At 39.1% G+C, this 16,196-nt stretch overlaps 1 protein-coding gene across 1 annotated transcript in view; it reads right to left on the bottom strand.

Moving 5' to 3' along the window:
• The window catches only part of ADAM22 (ADAM metallopeptidase domain 22), a 210,753-nt gene that overhangs the window by 48,470 nt on the left and 146,087 nt on the right, over nt 1–16,196 (bottom strand). The window contains exons 9-18 of the mRNA XM_039524310.1: nt 14,339–14,413; nt 10,050–10,121; nt 8,829–8,995; nt 6,590–6,674; nt 6,020–6,110; nt 5,601–5,652; nt 5,083–5,182; nt 3,262–3,333; nt 2,685–2,777; nt 68–148 (exon numbers count right to left, since the gene is read on the bottom strand). Of these exons, the coding sequence (XP_039380244.1) occupies nt 68–148; nt 2,685–2,777; nt 3,262–3,333; nt 5,083–5,182; nt 5,601–5,652; nt 6,020–6,110; nt 6,590–6,674; nt 8,829–8,995; nt 10,050–10,121; nt 14,339–14,413 (888 nt within the window). The remainder of the gene's footprint in view (nt 1–67; nt 149–2,684; nt 2,778–3,261; nt 3,334–5,082; nt 5,183–5,600; nt 5,653–6,019; nt 6,111–6,589; nt 6,675–8,828; nt 8,996–10,049; nt 10,122–14,338; nt 14,414–16,196) is intronic.

Here is a 16,196-nt window from a genome sequence, read left to right as displayed (position 1 = left end):
AATACTGACTGAGATTGTGCATGTGATGCACTTCTTCACTTTTTGTGAAAGAGTTTTAAAATATTACCTGGCTGGAGTTTCCTGAGCAGTTTTCTGCAATATCACAATCATTTACCGCATCTCGGCACACAACTCCTTTAGATTCAAACTAAAACAAGTTTGAAAAATCACTTTCTTAGTATCTCTATAACCAGATTTTTCATGCAATAATAATTTCAACAGTTTTAACCAGAATCAAACGATGAGAAATTTTCAACTGTTTTTGAGAAGCTGTTTTGACTCAGTTTAGATTCCACACGTCACCAGGATTAAGAAAACAATCACCTTATGTTTTCAGTTACAAGTGCAAGGACCAAATTTTGCTCTCACTTCTATTAATCTACCTAAGATACTTGCATGTCTCCCATCACTGTAGTACCTGAACACCTCACAGTCTTTAATGTTTATCCTCACAACACCACTATGAGGTAGAAAAATGCTTTCATCCCCATTTTACAGCTGAGGACAGAGAGGGAACTGAGGCACAGTGAGACTAACGACTTGCCCAAAGTCACACAGGATGTCTGTGGAGGAAGGGAATTGAAATTGAGCCTCCTGAGCCTGAAACTAGCACCTAACCACTGGATCACGCTTCTCTTTTATAATTTTCACTTCCTCCAGCACAGCTACCCCAGGTCACTAGTAAGAGATCACTGGGTCACTTATATCTATGTAACTCAATTATAACAGTGTAAATCAGGGTAGAAATTGGCCATAAATATTGTTGGATTCCACATCATTTTATACCCACTTCTAAAGTATCCATACATTTAAGGATGAGAAATTTAGTAGTGACAGAATGTATGGTGTTTAATTTCTGAATAAACATTTTATACCATTGCCAAAAGCCTCATGACCTGAAGAAATGGCAAAATATCCCAGAAGTGGGGACTGTCAGTGCTGTGCACCCTGTTTGCCAATCAAGCATCACTACTTCTTTCTCAGTCGCATCACCAGTTACGGACATGCTTCAGATCCACCTCAGAGCCCTCAGTTTTTCCTGACTGGTCTGTTAATCTGTGCACCACAGTTCACTTTTTTAATTTGTGCTCTCTTTCTGCACACAGATTTTGTATAAGATTTGACCTGCTAGTGTTCTAGGTCCTCAGCTGGTGTAATCAGTGAAGCTTCATTGACTTTAGTAGAGCTAAATTGATTAACATCAGTGGAAACATTTTTCTGACACCTGGCTTTGTTTTTTTCTCCCCTACCAGCTGTGGAAAAAATAGATAGATAAGTTAGACAGATAGGGTAACATTTTCAAAAGTGCCTACGTGACTTAGGAGCCTAAGGGCTTGTGTACACATACAGCTGTTCCTGATTAACTCCACACGTGGACACACTTATTTCAGAATAAAAGTGCCTGTCACAGGGTGACTGGCCCTTCAGAGGGTGTGAGGACCAATGCATCGGTGATTGGCTGCTCAATTAGGCTTACGGGAAGGCAAATGGGCCTTATAATGGTCTATTACAGCATAATTTGTACCTTTTTTGCATTTAATGATGAGCCCAAAGTCAAAACAGAATGTGGCACTGAGCTATTACTAACATTTCTCCTATAGGAGTCAGACACATACATGCCAATCGATCAAGATGATAATATCACATATAGGTTCACTGCACTGATAACATTATTATTATTTATTAGATGAGCATTGTCCTCTATTAGAACATTGTCCTCAGCTTGAAGACAAAAGGTGAAAATCAGAAGAGTGTGTAGCTGGACTCCCTCATGAACAGACACTTGACCTGCTTCTGCCTATTGATTGATTTATGAGTCTAAGGCTGTCTATATTAAACCTCTACAGTTGCATAGGTGTGTCTCTGTACCGCTTCAGTATAGACACTTAATACAGTAATGGGACAGGATCTCCTGCTGTAGTACTTAATCCACCTTCTTGAGAGGCAGTAACTAGGTTGATGGAAGAAGCCCGAGCGCTGTGTGGGTGTGGGTTTTTCACACCCCTGAGTGACATAGCTGGGTCGACCTGACTTTTTAGAACAGACCAGGCCTTAGGGGAGTTTAAGATTGAGTAACTTACATAGGCCCTGATCCAAAGCTCAATAAATTAAATAAAAAGATTTGCATTGTATTAAATGGGCTCTGGATCAAGTCCCATGTTAAGGAACCAGGAGGAGGTGTAAGTTAAAGTAACAGCAGGCCTCCTTTAACTTACACATCCTTACATCTTACTGCTAGTTGCTCTTCTTACTACACTCTTCTCTGTGACCCTCTGTTCTATAATTTTCTCCAAGAGAGACTTCCTCTGATTCAGAGAGGCAAATTCAGAGGTGATGTATAAGTGACACGGTGCATGCGTCTGAACATGTAAGTCTAAAGGAGTCCAGAAGGAGTCCAAACTGATTTGGACTGGTTTGGGGTTGGAAGAAGGTGTAAATTAGTCTAGACTTAGACTCACCTCTGAATTTGGCCCACACTCCCTGCCCCAAGTATTTTATAATCTAAAAGACAAAGATCAGAGCTAGATTAACCAGTTTTTGATGAGTTTTAAGGGTCAAAATTTCAGAAAGAGAGGTCCAAGGTCTGAGAGCAAAAATGCATGTGCAGTTGTGCCTATAATCACCTAAACTCATTAACTCCCCATAAATGACAGCACAAGTCACTTTAAGTTCATTGTACTTACTTTACACTTTCTACAGCAAAGCCCATTGCTGCACTGTGAGCCTGCAGTTAGGGTGCATGTATGACAGCAATCTCCTCCTTCAATGGCACACTCCTGGGGAACAGACACACATGCAAAATGTTACAGAGAAAACACTATTTCTCCAAAAACTCCATTACTGCTACCAGGTGCTTTTAAACTCAAGTAGATTTTAAATGGGCTCAGTGTGAAGCTGAATATATACTATATGCATGCCACTAAAACATCAGGGTTTCCACACAGCAGAGTCTGAGATAACCACAGTTTCCCCTGTATATAAAATAGGATATAATTGTAATAACTGTGTGGTATCTGTTTCCAAATGCTGACAATTTTAATGATGACCACTATAAACTCTTGATATACTAATATCATTTCCCAAATATTAAAAAATTATCTTTCAGTGCCTGATTTTGCAGCCTTAATTATGATTATTATATAACGTTAAATATATAAATATATACATATATATACCCATATAATGTTAAATATATATATAACCAAAAGCCACCACCATGCTGGGTCCATTGTAGTAGGCACTGTATTACGTTGTACTTACTGCAGTAGTACCACAGTCACACTCTTCTCCATCTTCAACAAAACCATTGCCGCATTCTGGAGGATCTAGAAGCTGCAGTGCAAAAATTAAGAAAAACAAAATGCTACAAATCTTTCCCAAGATCCCAAGTGAACTTCTCAACTCTTAACTATGTACAATTTGTACAACAGGAGTTTAAATACATTAAATTAATCCCAAGGTGACATTTTCACTGTTTGGGGTGGGGGTCTTAATTGGCTGATCTTGATTTTAATATCAACCTTCCAATGGAGTGTTGTAGGACAATACACCCTGAAACCTGTGGTTTCATTTCCCCCATGCTTCTTGTAAAGAGGTCTGTATTCCCCCTTCCTTGCTAGAATGAAGCATGCGTCTCTGAAAGACTTGTGAATTAAATAAACATTCATTTAAAAAAAAAGTTTTACTTTAAAAGATTTTGGATACAATGTTTTAAATTGCAACTTGATCACTCTGGCTTCCACTTCTTTCTTTCACATTTTCATATCCTATAAAAGAACAATCTAAATGCTGCTAATCTAAATTGTGATAAGGGATACAAAAAACTTCTACTGAAGTATTTTTGTGAATTAGCATAATCAGTAAACAAAGCCATGGTGAGCATACATTCTATTAAAAATCACTTTGTTACAAAAAAGAATCCACCCAGTGAAGGGATTAAACAATCAAAATTTCTCATCATCTGTCATGAGATATGAAAAATCAGACCTGCAAAAGGAAGCATACAGGTGTTCAGAAACAAGAAACTGTTACATCCTATCAACAAAATAAACAATGCTGACTTGCCCTTATATCATTAAGTACATCTGTTAAAAGAAACACACAACACTTTGCAGATGTACTCGCTATTATAATCGTCCGAATGAGAAGACAGCATTTAATATGTGAGCCTTATGAAATGGGCTGCTAAGAGAGAGAAAAAGTAAATTTATTCTTGTTTACTTGATAAAGGCAGGTCTCTCATAATGAGAAATCTACAAACCTGCAGCCATAAACTATCCAAGTGAAGAACAATGCCCCCCTCTAGTGTTTACTGCAATTCTGCAGCCGTGCTATTGGTCATAAAATTTACTCTATTCTTCCAGCTACTGCAGAAATAAAAACCCTCTGTGGCAATCAATGCTGCCAATATAGCCTGTCTGCATCTTTCCCCACTAGTCCCAGGATTAGCATTGTAGATGATAGCATCAGTTATAAACAAAGGATTCAAGATCCCCATCCTTGGGTTTTGACTACTGCTGCAATAAACAAAGCCAGTGTTCACCAACTAACCTATTGCAGAAGCCACCATTCTAAAGGTGCCAACTCTTTTGCAAGGGGTTTCTTTATCTCTAATTTATATTAGTTTTCCCTTAAATTTCTAGCTGCAAATATGCATTTCCATTTTATATCATTTGTTCAGTCAATAGGCAGAAGCAGGTCAAGTGTCTGTTCACAAGGGAGTCCAGCTACACACTCTTCTGATTGTTCCAAAAATACAGGCTCTACAATTATTATTCGGTGCTACACTGAAGATTTATTCTGGTGTATGTTAGGAAAAGTTTTGCTCTGAAAGAAAGGGTCTAAAATGCTGGAAGAATCTATACAAGGTTTTGTTAAAGCATAAGGATTACATGTTGTGTGTGTCTTGTGCTGATCCCTTCGCACAGGGCTAATTTCACCCTCTGAGTCTTAGCCAGAAAGGGTAATTTCCTTCTTCCAAGAGTTCTGGCTGCAAAAATATATGTATAAGATTGTGGAAAGGTAAGAAGTAAAGTATACCTTGACCACTGTTCCCTTTCTCAATAATCAGCTGTTAATTACCTTGGATGGTTTGTTGAAGAGGCAGGCGCCACCTCCGTTGTTCAAAAATTCATGATACTCCTCAATGTCACACTTGGAGAACTTGCTTGGAAGATAATAACTACAAATAAATAGAGTAGTTGGTTATTTGTTTCTTAAGTCGCTTTTGACCATTATACAATATTTTGTCTACTTCCAAAATATGGGGGGAAACATATGGCCATATTCTTGGAAGGGGTTGCTACTGTACTTGATTCAGAGCCATGTGATGAAAATATCTGCTTGCAAATCAGTACTCCCATTCTAACTTGTAAGCCTTTTTGTAATACACGTGTTTGCAGCATTTGGCCTAGACTCTGTTTTTAATCTCTCAGATACTGAATATGTTCTTTTTCTCACTGTTGAAAGAGTGTTTAATATTGCCCTAAATCATGTACAACTTTTTCATAGCAGATGCTCAGCTCAACCATGAAGGGTATATTTGTTGATTCATTTGCTTTACGTTGTAACATGGAAGTTCCTATAAAGAAATGTCTTACCCCGTGTCTCCCATTATACATCCAGACCATGTGTCCTCACACTTACACTCACCTAACAACAACAACAAAATTAAAATTCACACTTTGAGTCTGACAATTTTAAAATCTCTGCATAACATATATTATGTTTCTCATTTTAAAAAGAACACTGAAAACACTATATTCCTAATTTCCTCCAAATACAATATGGAAAGAAACATTTACTTTTTTCACTATGCACAGGACTCAAATTTATGTGTACACATTGGCCAAACTTTCTTCCATAAAATCACACACATTACTATGCAATCTTGACAATCTTAGAAAAAAATGCTTGCTTTTCATTTCTTATTTTCCAGTGGAATAAGGAGGAAACGCCTCCACTGTATAAAGATCTTCACTTGAAAGAAGGAAGAACAAACAAACAAACATAAATTTACCAGTTAGTAGTTTTCTTTTATCTGAGAAAATGCCAAGATTGTGGCCTAACGACTGCGCCAATGTCACTGCAAGTAAGTCTGGCTTTCCAAACTGAAAGAATCAAAACAGGATGGGAACAATAATCGTTTTGACACAAGAATCTGAAAACATAAACCACACCTTTTATACATTTTAAAATAAAATATTTTTAAGGCAAAAGCAGATCAACAGTTTTATGGCCCTTACTTCAGTGAAGACTCATTTAACTGCAGCTGGATAATGGATCAGCAAGAAAGACAAAACACATTCTTAAGAATAGACCAGGTAAGATTTTTTTCTTACCAGAGTAGCTTCAAGTGTGAAGGAGAGAAAGTTGCAGACTCTAGTTTGGAAATTCAGCTGAACCCAAACCCAAACTTATTCCATTTGCCTTTTAGCATTATCCTCTATTTTGAACTTTATTCCGTGGGACTGTATTAATGTTCTGTATTGGTCATGCAATAGGGGGATATTTTGAGAAACATGCTTGTGCGGACACAGACACTGTGGCTACCACATCAATTTGTGCTAGTATGAATATTCACACCTACTTCATTCACACCTCCACCTTTCAATAGTGAACAAATTCCACCAATGTAGGCTGCACCACTCCGACTGCTCTGAAATTGACTCCCCCTTTAAAAAACAAAACAAAATGAGAACGTTTACTTCTTACATTAGCCAATCCCTCTATTTACCTCTCTTATTTCCAAATGCCAGTTGCAATTACTGTGCTGTTGACTGCACACAAACAGAACAGAGAGCTGTGAAAACCAAAGAAGCTTTCACAATTCTTTCGAGGAAACCTTTCCCCAAACAGACGAAGGAGGAATAACATCTGTTCTCATGCACAGGCAATTTTTTTGAGGGAGAAACTCCCCTATAAAATAGTTCCATATTTTCATAAAGTTTAAGGCCAGAAGGGGCCATTACATCACACAGTCTGACCACCTGTATTAAATTTCAACTAAATACCCCTATATTAAGCCCAATCACTTTAGTTAGACCCTGAGCATGTGAGCAAGACACACCAGCCAGGCATCATTATCAAAGAGGATTCTTTGACCCCCTCAGAGCACTGGTCCACCCTGTCTGGTGTCCCATCTTCAGTTGTGGCTGACCATCGATTCTTTAGAGGAAGGTGGAAAAAACCAAAACCAACCCACAACACATCAGGCCAATTATTTGTCAGGAGAAAAAATCCTTCCTAGCCCCTGCAGATGACTGGCTGAAGTCCTGAGGCATGAGATTTCATTAGAGCTGCAGATGAGAGCATGCTGAGGGCTGTGTAGGCAAACCTGTTTCCCTTGTCCATGACAGAAGAGGGATTCATAGATTCACAGATTCCAAGGCCAGATGGGGTCCCCACACAACCATGCAGCCCGATCCCTCAATTTCACTGTTTGTATCCCTTCTGAAAAGATGTAATGGTAGGATCTGCTATTTCTAGATGATCTAGGAATTTAATGTTCTCAGACATTATTAATTATTATTATTATTATTTGTATAATAGTAGCATGTAGAGGCTCCAACCAAGATTTGGGGTCGCACTGAATAAAGTGTTCTACAGCCACACAGTAAAGACAGACCCTGCCCCCAAAGAGTTTACAATCTGAACAGACAAGACAAAGGGCTGGTCTACGCTGGGTGGGGGGTCGATGTAAGATACGCAACTTCAGCTATGGGAATAGCATAGCTGAAGTCGACATATCTTATTTCGACTTACCTCCCATCCTCACGGCGCGGCATCGACAGCCGCGGCTCCCCCATTGACTCTGCTTCCACCTCTTGCCCTGGTGGAGTTCCGGAGTCGACGGGAGCGCATTCGGGAATCAATTTATCGTGTCTAGACGAGACGCGATAAATCGATCCCCAATAGACCGATCACTACCCGCCGATCTGGCAGGTAGTGTTGACATACCCAAAGGGTGGGAAAAAGAAAGTATTTTACCCCAGTTATACAGATGGTGAACAGAGGCACAGAAAGATTAAAAACCTGATCCTACAAATACTTATGCACCATGCTTAACTTTACTCATGTAAAGTCAGACGGACTAATTTAGCACGTGTCTAAATGTCTATGGGATTGGGCCCCAAGTGACTTGACCAAGGTCACACAAAAAGTCTGTGGCAAAGCAGAGAACTGAACCCCAATCTGGTCTCTCACCAAGAGACCACCTTTTTCTCTTTTCTGTTAGGTTTTATTACATTAATCACACTACCAAAACTATTCAGAGAATTAGGGAAGAACAGAAACATTCCTCCCAGTAATGATGCTCAGCTTATGAATCTTATGGTGCACTTGTCTCTTGAGAACAAAGTATTTTGAAGGAACAGAGAACCTCAGTAATCCTGCAGTATGCAGGGCACTGAGTAATATCTACTGGCACATATTGTGCCATTGGCTTTTAAGCAGAACTCCACATTGGTTTCAATGTTCTGCTATAAACGAATGATGTGAGTGGGCCACTGTCAGTATTCTATTGCAACACAGTACCATGCACTATCAAGCAGGCAATTTGTGTTGGCAGGTAATTACACAAGACAATAGGAGTTCACAGCACATGCAGCTTCTGCTTAATATATTGAAACTAGCATGAGAGTAGTGTCTAGTTACATGATTAGTTACATTGTTCTAACCTCCGTCCCACCTCCCTGTCCCTATGCACTATTGTCAGGATTACTGTACACTGCATAACACCATAGAAAGGAAATGTTTCAGCCACTAATAATAAAGCACTCCCCATGGAATGAAAAAATAGTAATAAAATGGCATACGAAGTTACGTACGAAAAAAGGTGAACTGCATCACTTTTCTCTCTGATAAAATCTCTCCTATATTTCATAAACTCACGTAGAGTCACCAATGGGTTTTCAGATATGGTGAACTTGTTATCAGTAGCCCAGGTTTCCATGGCAACCAATACTATCCTGGTGTTAAGTTGTTCTTTATATATCTAGTACATTAACAAAATGAACAAATATATTATATCATATAGAATATAGTTGCTTCTTTTCCCTTTTTTTGTAACAACTTCCATCTGTAATAATGAACATTTTGTTCCCTGAGGCTCACTAACTTTCTTTTTTAAACAGGAAGTAGTACAGCTAAAATCCAGATTTTAGACCACACCCCAGTAAGCAGTTCCTCATGACTACCAGCAAAGAGCTCCTGGTAGGATCTGAGCCTTGCAAAGATCTCTGGGACTCTAAAACTTTTGTAAGAATAAATTGAGAGATTTGATACAAATCTCTAAAGGACCACACAAGAATTCTGGATAACTCAAAGATTTAGGTTCAGAAAAATATGGGTTTATCTGTATTTTATAGTGTCCAACATACTTCACTTACACAACAGGGCTCCATATTCCTCTACAGATATATGCAACAGGTACCTGTACCAGGGAGACATGACCACTTCCACTGTTACAGAATCTTCAGCAGTGCCTATCTTCAGACTGATTGACTGATTATCAGGAACCATCATATCCCAGACCAAAGGATTTCAACAGTGGGAATACTATTTTTCATTTGCAAATCCTGGAAATGTTTCTGGGTACAGTAGCCATCTGCTGTGTGATTTATAGCCCCAACAACTACCTATATTCCTGTGCCCCATATAAAATAATATGAACTCATATTTCTTAAAGGCTGAATAAAACATACAATTTCTCCTTATACTTTAGTGCATTATAGTTGTAGACACTTTCCTGGTTGTAGCTGTAGTTAATACATTGCCCTTACTGGGTAGTTTTCTGAATAAGATGTGCTTTAAAAACTCATTCAGGCCTCAATCCAGCATGGTACTTGAGTATGTGAAGTCACGGGAATTATTTAAAGTTAGGCACATGCTTAAGTACCGTGCTGTACTGGAAGCTAAATAAATATTTGCAATCTTCACATAAATTATTATCATGTATATCTGTGAAATAACATTTCCTACAATTATCGGCACTACAACCACATGGTTCACAACACATTTAGAAAAGCATTTAGTTGAATAATACTTACTAAATCTGCCATGTTCACCACTGATTTAGCATAGCTGTTCGTATGGCCGACTGATAATCTATGTTTTTTACACTGAAAAACAAACACAGACCAGTTAGAAACGTACTTCTGAAAAATAATGTTGACTGAAAAACGTAAAGCAAAAGATGAATCTATCAACAGCAGAAGCTGTGCTCAAGCTGCTTATCTTTCGCGCTGACTGAAATGTTAAAAAATTGTGTCTAGCAAATTGTTCAGATACAGGTATTACCTTCCCGCCTCACAATGGTGTTGTGAAGATTCATCAATTAATGTTTAGAAAGTGCATTAAAGAAACCCAACTCCAAGGAGGAGAGCTAGAAACTCGTAACTTGAGAGAGTAGGGTTGCCAATTTTGGTTGAACGTATTCCTGGAAGCTTCATCACATGACATAATCTTTAATTAAAGATTAATCTTCAATTCCCGGAGACTCCAAGACAATCCTAAAAGAGGCTGATCATTTGAAGTACAACCCCAGCTCCAGGAAGGAGGCTGAGGGGCCTCATAAACAGGGGAAAGAAAAACCTACCAGGACTTTTATACAGACCCAAAGTGGGCAAGAACTTGACCTACTATAAACCTACAAAGGGGGTAAGTGTTTTGACCTAATCTGGTCTGTATAATTGACTAGAACAGTCCAAGTGGGTGCTGTGAGCAATGCATTTTTAGGACCACAAGGGGGTACTCTGAAGGCAGTCCACCATGACACAGGGTACCAGAATTTGGATGTGAGGCCTCCTCCTCTCAAGGAGGGAAATCTGAACAGCAGGGCATAAACAAACCACTGTCAGACATTTACCCTCCCAAATCTGCATGTGGGGGGGTCCAGCACCAACTGCAGGAGGACCATCTCTCTCCCCCCCCCCCCTTTTTTTTAAGGCATCCAGCAATTGGAACAAGACAGACGTCGGAAAGGAAGAAGTCATGGGGTTGTAATTTAGGTAGTCCCTCTGTCTCTCCTTAAGATGGGAGTCCTCCCAGCTTTTCTCCTTGGAACTGGGGTTGTAAGTCAGGCCAGCAATTGGGCCATAGCCAGCTTCTCCTATTGCAGGCCCCTTTTCCCAAGTACTCCTCAAGCTCAGAGAGTTCAGCATGTTACCCTTCTCCTGCTACAGAGGAGGAGGAAACAACTGTGTACAACTTTGCAGGGCTGTGGCCTTATATTGTATTTTTAGTTATTCTGAATTTAGAATATTTTAAAAAACCTTTAGGAAAAACTGAACTCCAAAAATATCTCAGTACTGGTAGTTGCACCACAGAAGAGCTTTTTAAAAGAAATATTTTACTTTAGCTAAAACTAATTTGTTACCATGCACTGAACATGCAGAAATATTACAAAAATTGTATCTTTCATTATTGTTTGCAGTGTTGTTATAGACATGTTGGTCGCAGGACATTAGAGAGATAAGGTGGGTGACGTAATATCTTTTATTGGACCAACTTCTATGTAAGATCAGAAGCTTGTCTCTTTCACCAACAGAAGTTGGTCCAATAAAAGATATTACCTCACCCATCTTCTCTCACAAATATAGTAGTTATTTAAACATTATTTTCAGTTCTATTTTGAGAAGTTTTTCAAGGACACTGGACCCTGTTATCTACATTTTCACTTTTGTTTTTAATTCATCACTGTTTACAACATCTTCTTAGAGAAGAGGATAGGGCAATGGTCCAGGGTTCTGGTCTCAGCTCTGCCATTGATTTACTGTGTGACCTTGTCCAAATCACATACAGTTTCATTTTCAAGGAGTGCTGAGCTTCCACAAGTTCAACAGAAATAAGTGTCTCTGACAGTGCTTAGCCCCTTCTGAAAGTCAGGCCCTGAATCTCCCTATACCTCCATTTACCTAGCTTTGAAATTAAGGCTTTAAGATCTACAGATGAAATATTCTATATACATGCTAATTATTCAGAATCAATAATAAAAGACAGGAAATAAAATGTATTTTCAGACCATTTTTGTTCTTTTCAGCAAACACTGATATTTTCCAACCAAAATTTCTCATGGAGACATTTGGTTTACTTCCTTGTTTATGACCCAGTTATGTGAGCACATCTCTAGAAGTAACTGCTGCTGAAGATTCAGCACTGATCACTCACTCTTTGTTTTTAGATGATTGCCTAACAGGGGAAATTGTATTGTGTTTTTTGTTTTGTTTTGCTTTTAATTTAAATCCATCTCTCCATCATAGAGAAATTAACAAACAATGTGAATTTTTATGCATTACCAGGCAATACAAAATTTACGGTAAGGCAAAGTTTGGGTCTAATCGACCAGACAGTGAGCATGTTGAATATATCAGTTTCTTTCCAGCTGCCATAAGATACATTGGTGTGTTACATCCATCACAGATTAGAGTCAGGGCTAGCAAACTGCCTGTGAGTAAAGTTACATCCAGTATTTGATGGTTCTGTCCAAGTTCCATAGTCACAGTTTATATTCTGTACGATATAAAATGAGAATATTAAGCAATAAGTACTACAGAGTCAATAAGCCCTGGGAACAGCTTGCTTACCCTAAACAGGCAGATTCCAACACTGATTGATCACATCTGTGAAATCACTAAGGCCAGGTCTACACTCAAAAGTTAGATCAAATAGCTGCATCGCTCAGGGATGTGAAAAAAGCTGTAGCTATTGCTGACCTAAACCCCAGTGTAGTTGTGGCCAGGTCAACAGACGAATACTTCTGTTGTCCTAGTTGCTGCTGCTTGGAGAGATGGACTTGCTACAGTGACAGAACACTCTCTTCCATTGTTATAGGAAGCACCTATACTACAGCCTACAGCAGCACAGCTGCAGCACTGTAGCTGTGCTGCTGTTGCATAGACATGGCATAACAGTACGTACTCAACTGGGCAGGAATTTAGCAATTATAAGGCACTGCTTTTTGTGGACTCAGCAAAAACAGGAAGAAGGTAAGTTAAACAGACATATTTGCTAGAATGATATCTAATTCTAATTGTTTGGACATTCAGCAACATAATGTGTGACCCTGAGAAAGATACTAGGTGCTCAGAGTTCAGATAGTGTTGTAAACACAAGAGGATTAGCATAAAGTGTACTGCTTAAAATATAATGAATGCCTCTCTCTAATATGTACCCAGGTTCATAGTGTATGCAAGTGAAATAATCGCTGTGTTTATTCAATGAACAAACATTTTATCAAATGATTTTACCCTACAAGAAAATTAATGTGCAAACTTTAAACAGGAAACAGCAGTGTTCAAATGGGTATATCATGTAGCAGGCAATGACTCCTGCTCTTCTGGCTCAAACACAGCCACTATAATAAAGAGAATTCTGAACACCAACTACCATCTTCTGTTGTGAGAGAAATCACTGTCACCCTCGACGTTATTGCTATGCTCACCCAATACAGGGTTCAAAGGAATAAAGCTCTGTTATTTAATTTATTTAAGGATGGCCATGTATTCCTTCTAGAATTTGATGGGTATCTTTGCAAATGTGGACATTGCTTAGGAGAAGCTGTTCATAATTGAAAAAAGCCTAGGGAAGCATAATAATTATAGAGCCATAGCGTTTAAGGCCAGAAGGGATCATAAGATTATCTAATCTGACCTACTGTATAACATATGCCAGATAATTTCATTTAGTTACTCTTGTATTGACCCCTATTATTTGCATTTGACTAACCAATAGCTTCCAGAAATGCATTCATTCTTGATTTGAAGACTTTAAGAGATGGGGAATCCACAACTCCCCTTAGTAATTTTTTCCAATGGTTAATGAACATCACTGTTAAAAAATTGTGCCTAATTTCTAATTTGAACTTGTCTGGCTTTAACTTCCACCTGTAGATTCTTGTTATGCCTCTCTCCGCTAGGTTAAAGAGCCCTTTAGTACTGTAACAAAGTAAGTGAGGTGCATTCTCATTAAAAAAAACAAAAACAAACAATGATTCTGCACACAGTCACCATTAAACTGCAGACTAACATTATGGATTGTTTAGTTATCATAGGTAAATATAATGTACCATCAGCTTGGAGTCAGATATTCAGCAGGTCACTCGGTGTCAAATTCTTGTTCTGTACATTTTTTAGATTTAATTCTGTTCTTAGTTATGCTGGTGAAAATCAGGAGTAACTTCACTGGAGTCACACAATGATATAAGTGAGATCAGAATCAGCCTTTAGGACATAAACTGTATTAATAAGATCATTGGTGTACTTTATTGTTTATGCCTTGAAGGCAGATAAGACAATCAAATTATTGATGTATTTCAAATAGCAAAGTACGCAAGTCTTACCATTAGATGATCATTCACAATCATTAACTCAATGTATTTTGTTTCCTCCTCAACTTTACGTGAAATCTGATGAACCTGCAGAAAGATTAACAAACAATAGCTGTTTAAAGGGCAACTGGAAACAAATCTTAATTTGCCACATCAACAAGGGCAAAGCATTTGATATGGTCTTCCACAGTATTCTTGCCAGCAAGTTAAAGAAGTATGGATTGGATGAATGGACTATAAGGTGGATAGAAAGCTGGCTAGATCGTTGGGCTCAACGGGTAGTGATCAACAGCTCGATGTCTAGTTGGCAGCTGATATCAAGCGGAGTGCCCCAGGGGTTGGTCCTGGGGCCAGTTTTGTTCAACATTTTCATTAATGTTCTGGATGATGGGATGGATTTCACCCTCAGCAAATCTGTGGATTACACTAAGCTTGATAGATACACTAGAGAGTAGGGATAGGGGCCAGAGTGACCTGGACAAATTGGAGGATTGGATCAAAAGAGGTTCAACAAGGACAAGTGCAGAGTCCTGCACTTAGGAATGAAGAATCCCATGTACTGCTACAGGCTGGGGATGGACTGGCTAAGCAGCAGTTCAGCAGAAAAGGACCTCAGGATTACAGTGGACAAGAACCTGGATATGAGTCAACAGTGCGCCCTTGTTGCCAAGAAGGCTAATGGCATATTGGGCTGCATTAGTAGGAGCATTGCCAGCAGATAAAGGGAATTGATTATTCCTCTCTATTCAGCACTGGTGAGGCCACATCTGGAGTATTGTGTCCAGTTTTGCCCCCCCCCCCCCACTACAGAAAGGATATGGACAAACTGAAGAGTCCAGTAGAGGGCAATGAAAATGATTAGGGGGCTGGGGCGCATGACTTATGAGGAGAGACTGAGGAAACTGGGCGTATTTAGTCTGCAGAAGAGAAGGGTGAGTGGAATTTGACAGCAGCCTTCAACTACCTGAAGGGCGGGGGGGAGGGGGGTTCCAAAGAGGATGGAGCTTGGCTGTTCTCAGTGGTGGCAGGTGATAGAACAATGAGCAATGGTCTCAAGTTGCAGTGGGGGAGGTTTAGGTTGGATATTAGGAAAAACTATTTCACTAGGAGGGTGGTAAAGCACTGGAATGGGTTACCTAGGGAGGTGATGGAATCTCCATCCTCAGAGGTTTTTAAGGCCAGGCTTCACAAAGCCCTGGCTGGGATGATTTAGTTGAGGTTGGTCCTGCTTTGAGCAGGGGGTTGGACTAGATGACCTCCTGAAATCTCTTCCAACCCTAATCTTCTATGATTCTATGAATTCATTTCCCTGAGTTCTCATTTATTAGAAATGCTGCCATCCTTCCACCATTTTTGTCGTTTATACTGACTGTAGAACTATTAAAAAACTATTGTATATTTGTACGTATGTCAGATCTGCCTGTGTTTCCAAGCTATAAATAGGGACAATCTTTTAACTCCACATCTGGTCAGCAGATTATTTTTGGAGGGTCAACAGGAAAATTACGTTTCCTTTCAGTTTACAGATATTCACAGCCACGTTTCTAAATGACGCCTTTATTTTCCCTGGTCTTCCCAGCAGAATTATGATATTGTTGCTGTAAATCTAGAGCAACTGCTTCTTGTTTATGAAAAGTCAAACAATCCCTCTAGCACTATTTGATGTAAAGTGAATTTCACAAAAGTTATTTATGTGACCCATTTTTTTTATTTCCCTGTTTATTTTCATGGCAGTGAATATGCGCTTATCTTTTCTTTGAGCCATTTAGTCTTGTTTTTCATTCAATCCTTGCTTCTTTTCTGGGATGTGTTTGTGCATGTATCATACTCATGGAGATAATCATGACAGCAGAGTATCAATGCGAGTATA

Source organism: Mauremys reevesii, linkage group 2 (assembly GCF_016161935.1).
Source record: "Mauremys reevesii isolate NIE-2019 linkage group 2, ASM1616193v1, whole genome shotgun sequence".
Lineage (NCBI taxonomy): Eukaryota > Metazoa > Chordata > Testudines > Geoemydidae > Mauremys > Mauremys reevesii.
The sequence above is the reverse complement of the archived record's forward strand: the minus strand, read 5'-3'. Positions and strand labels throughout refer to the sequence as shown.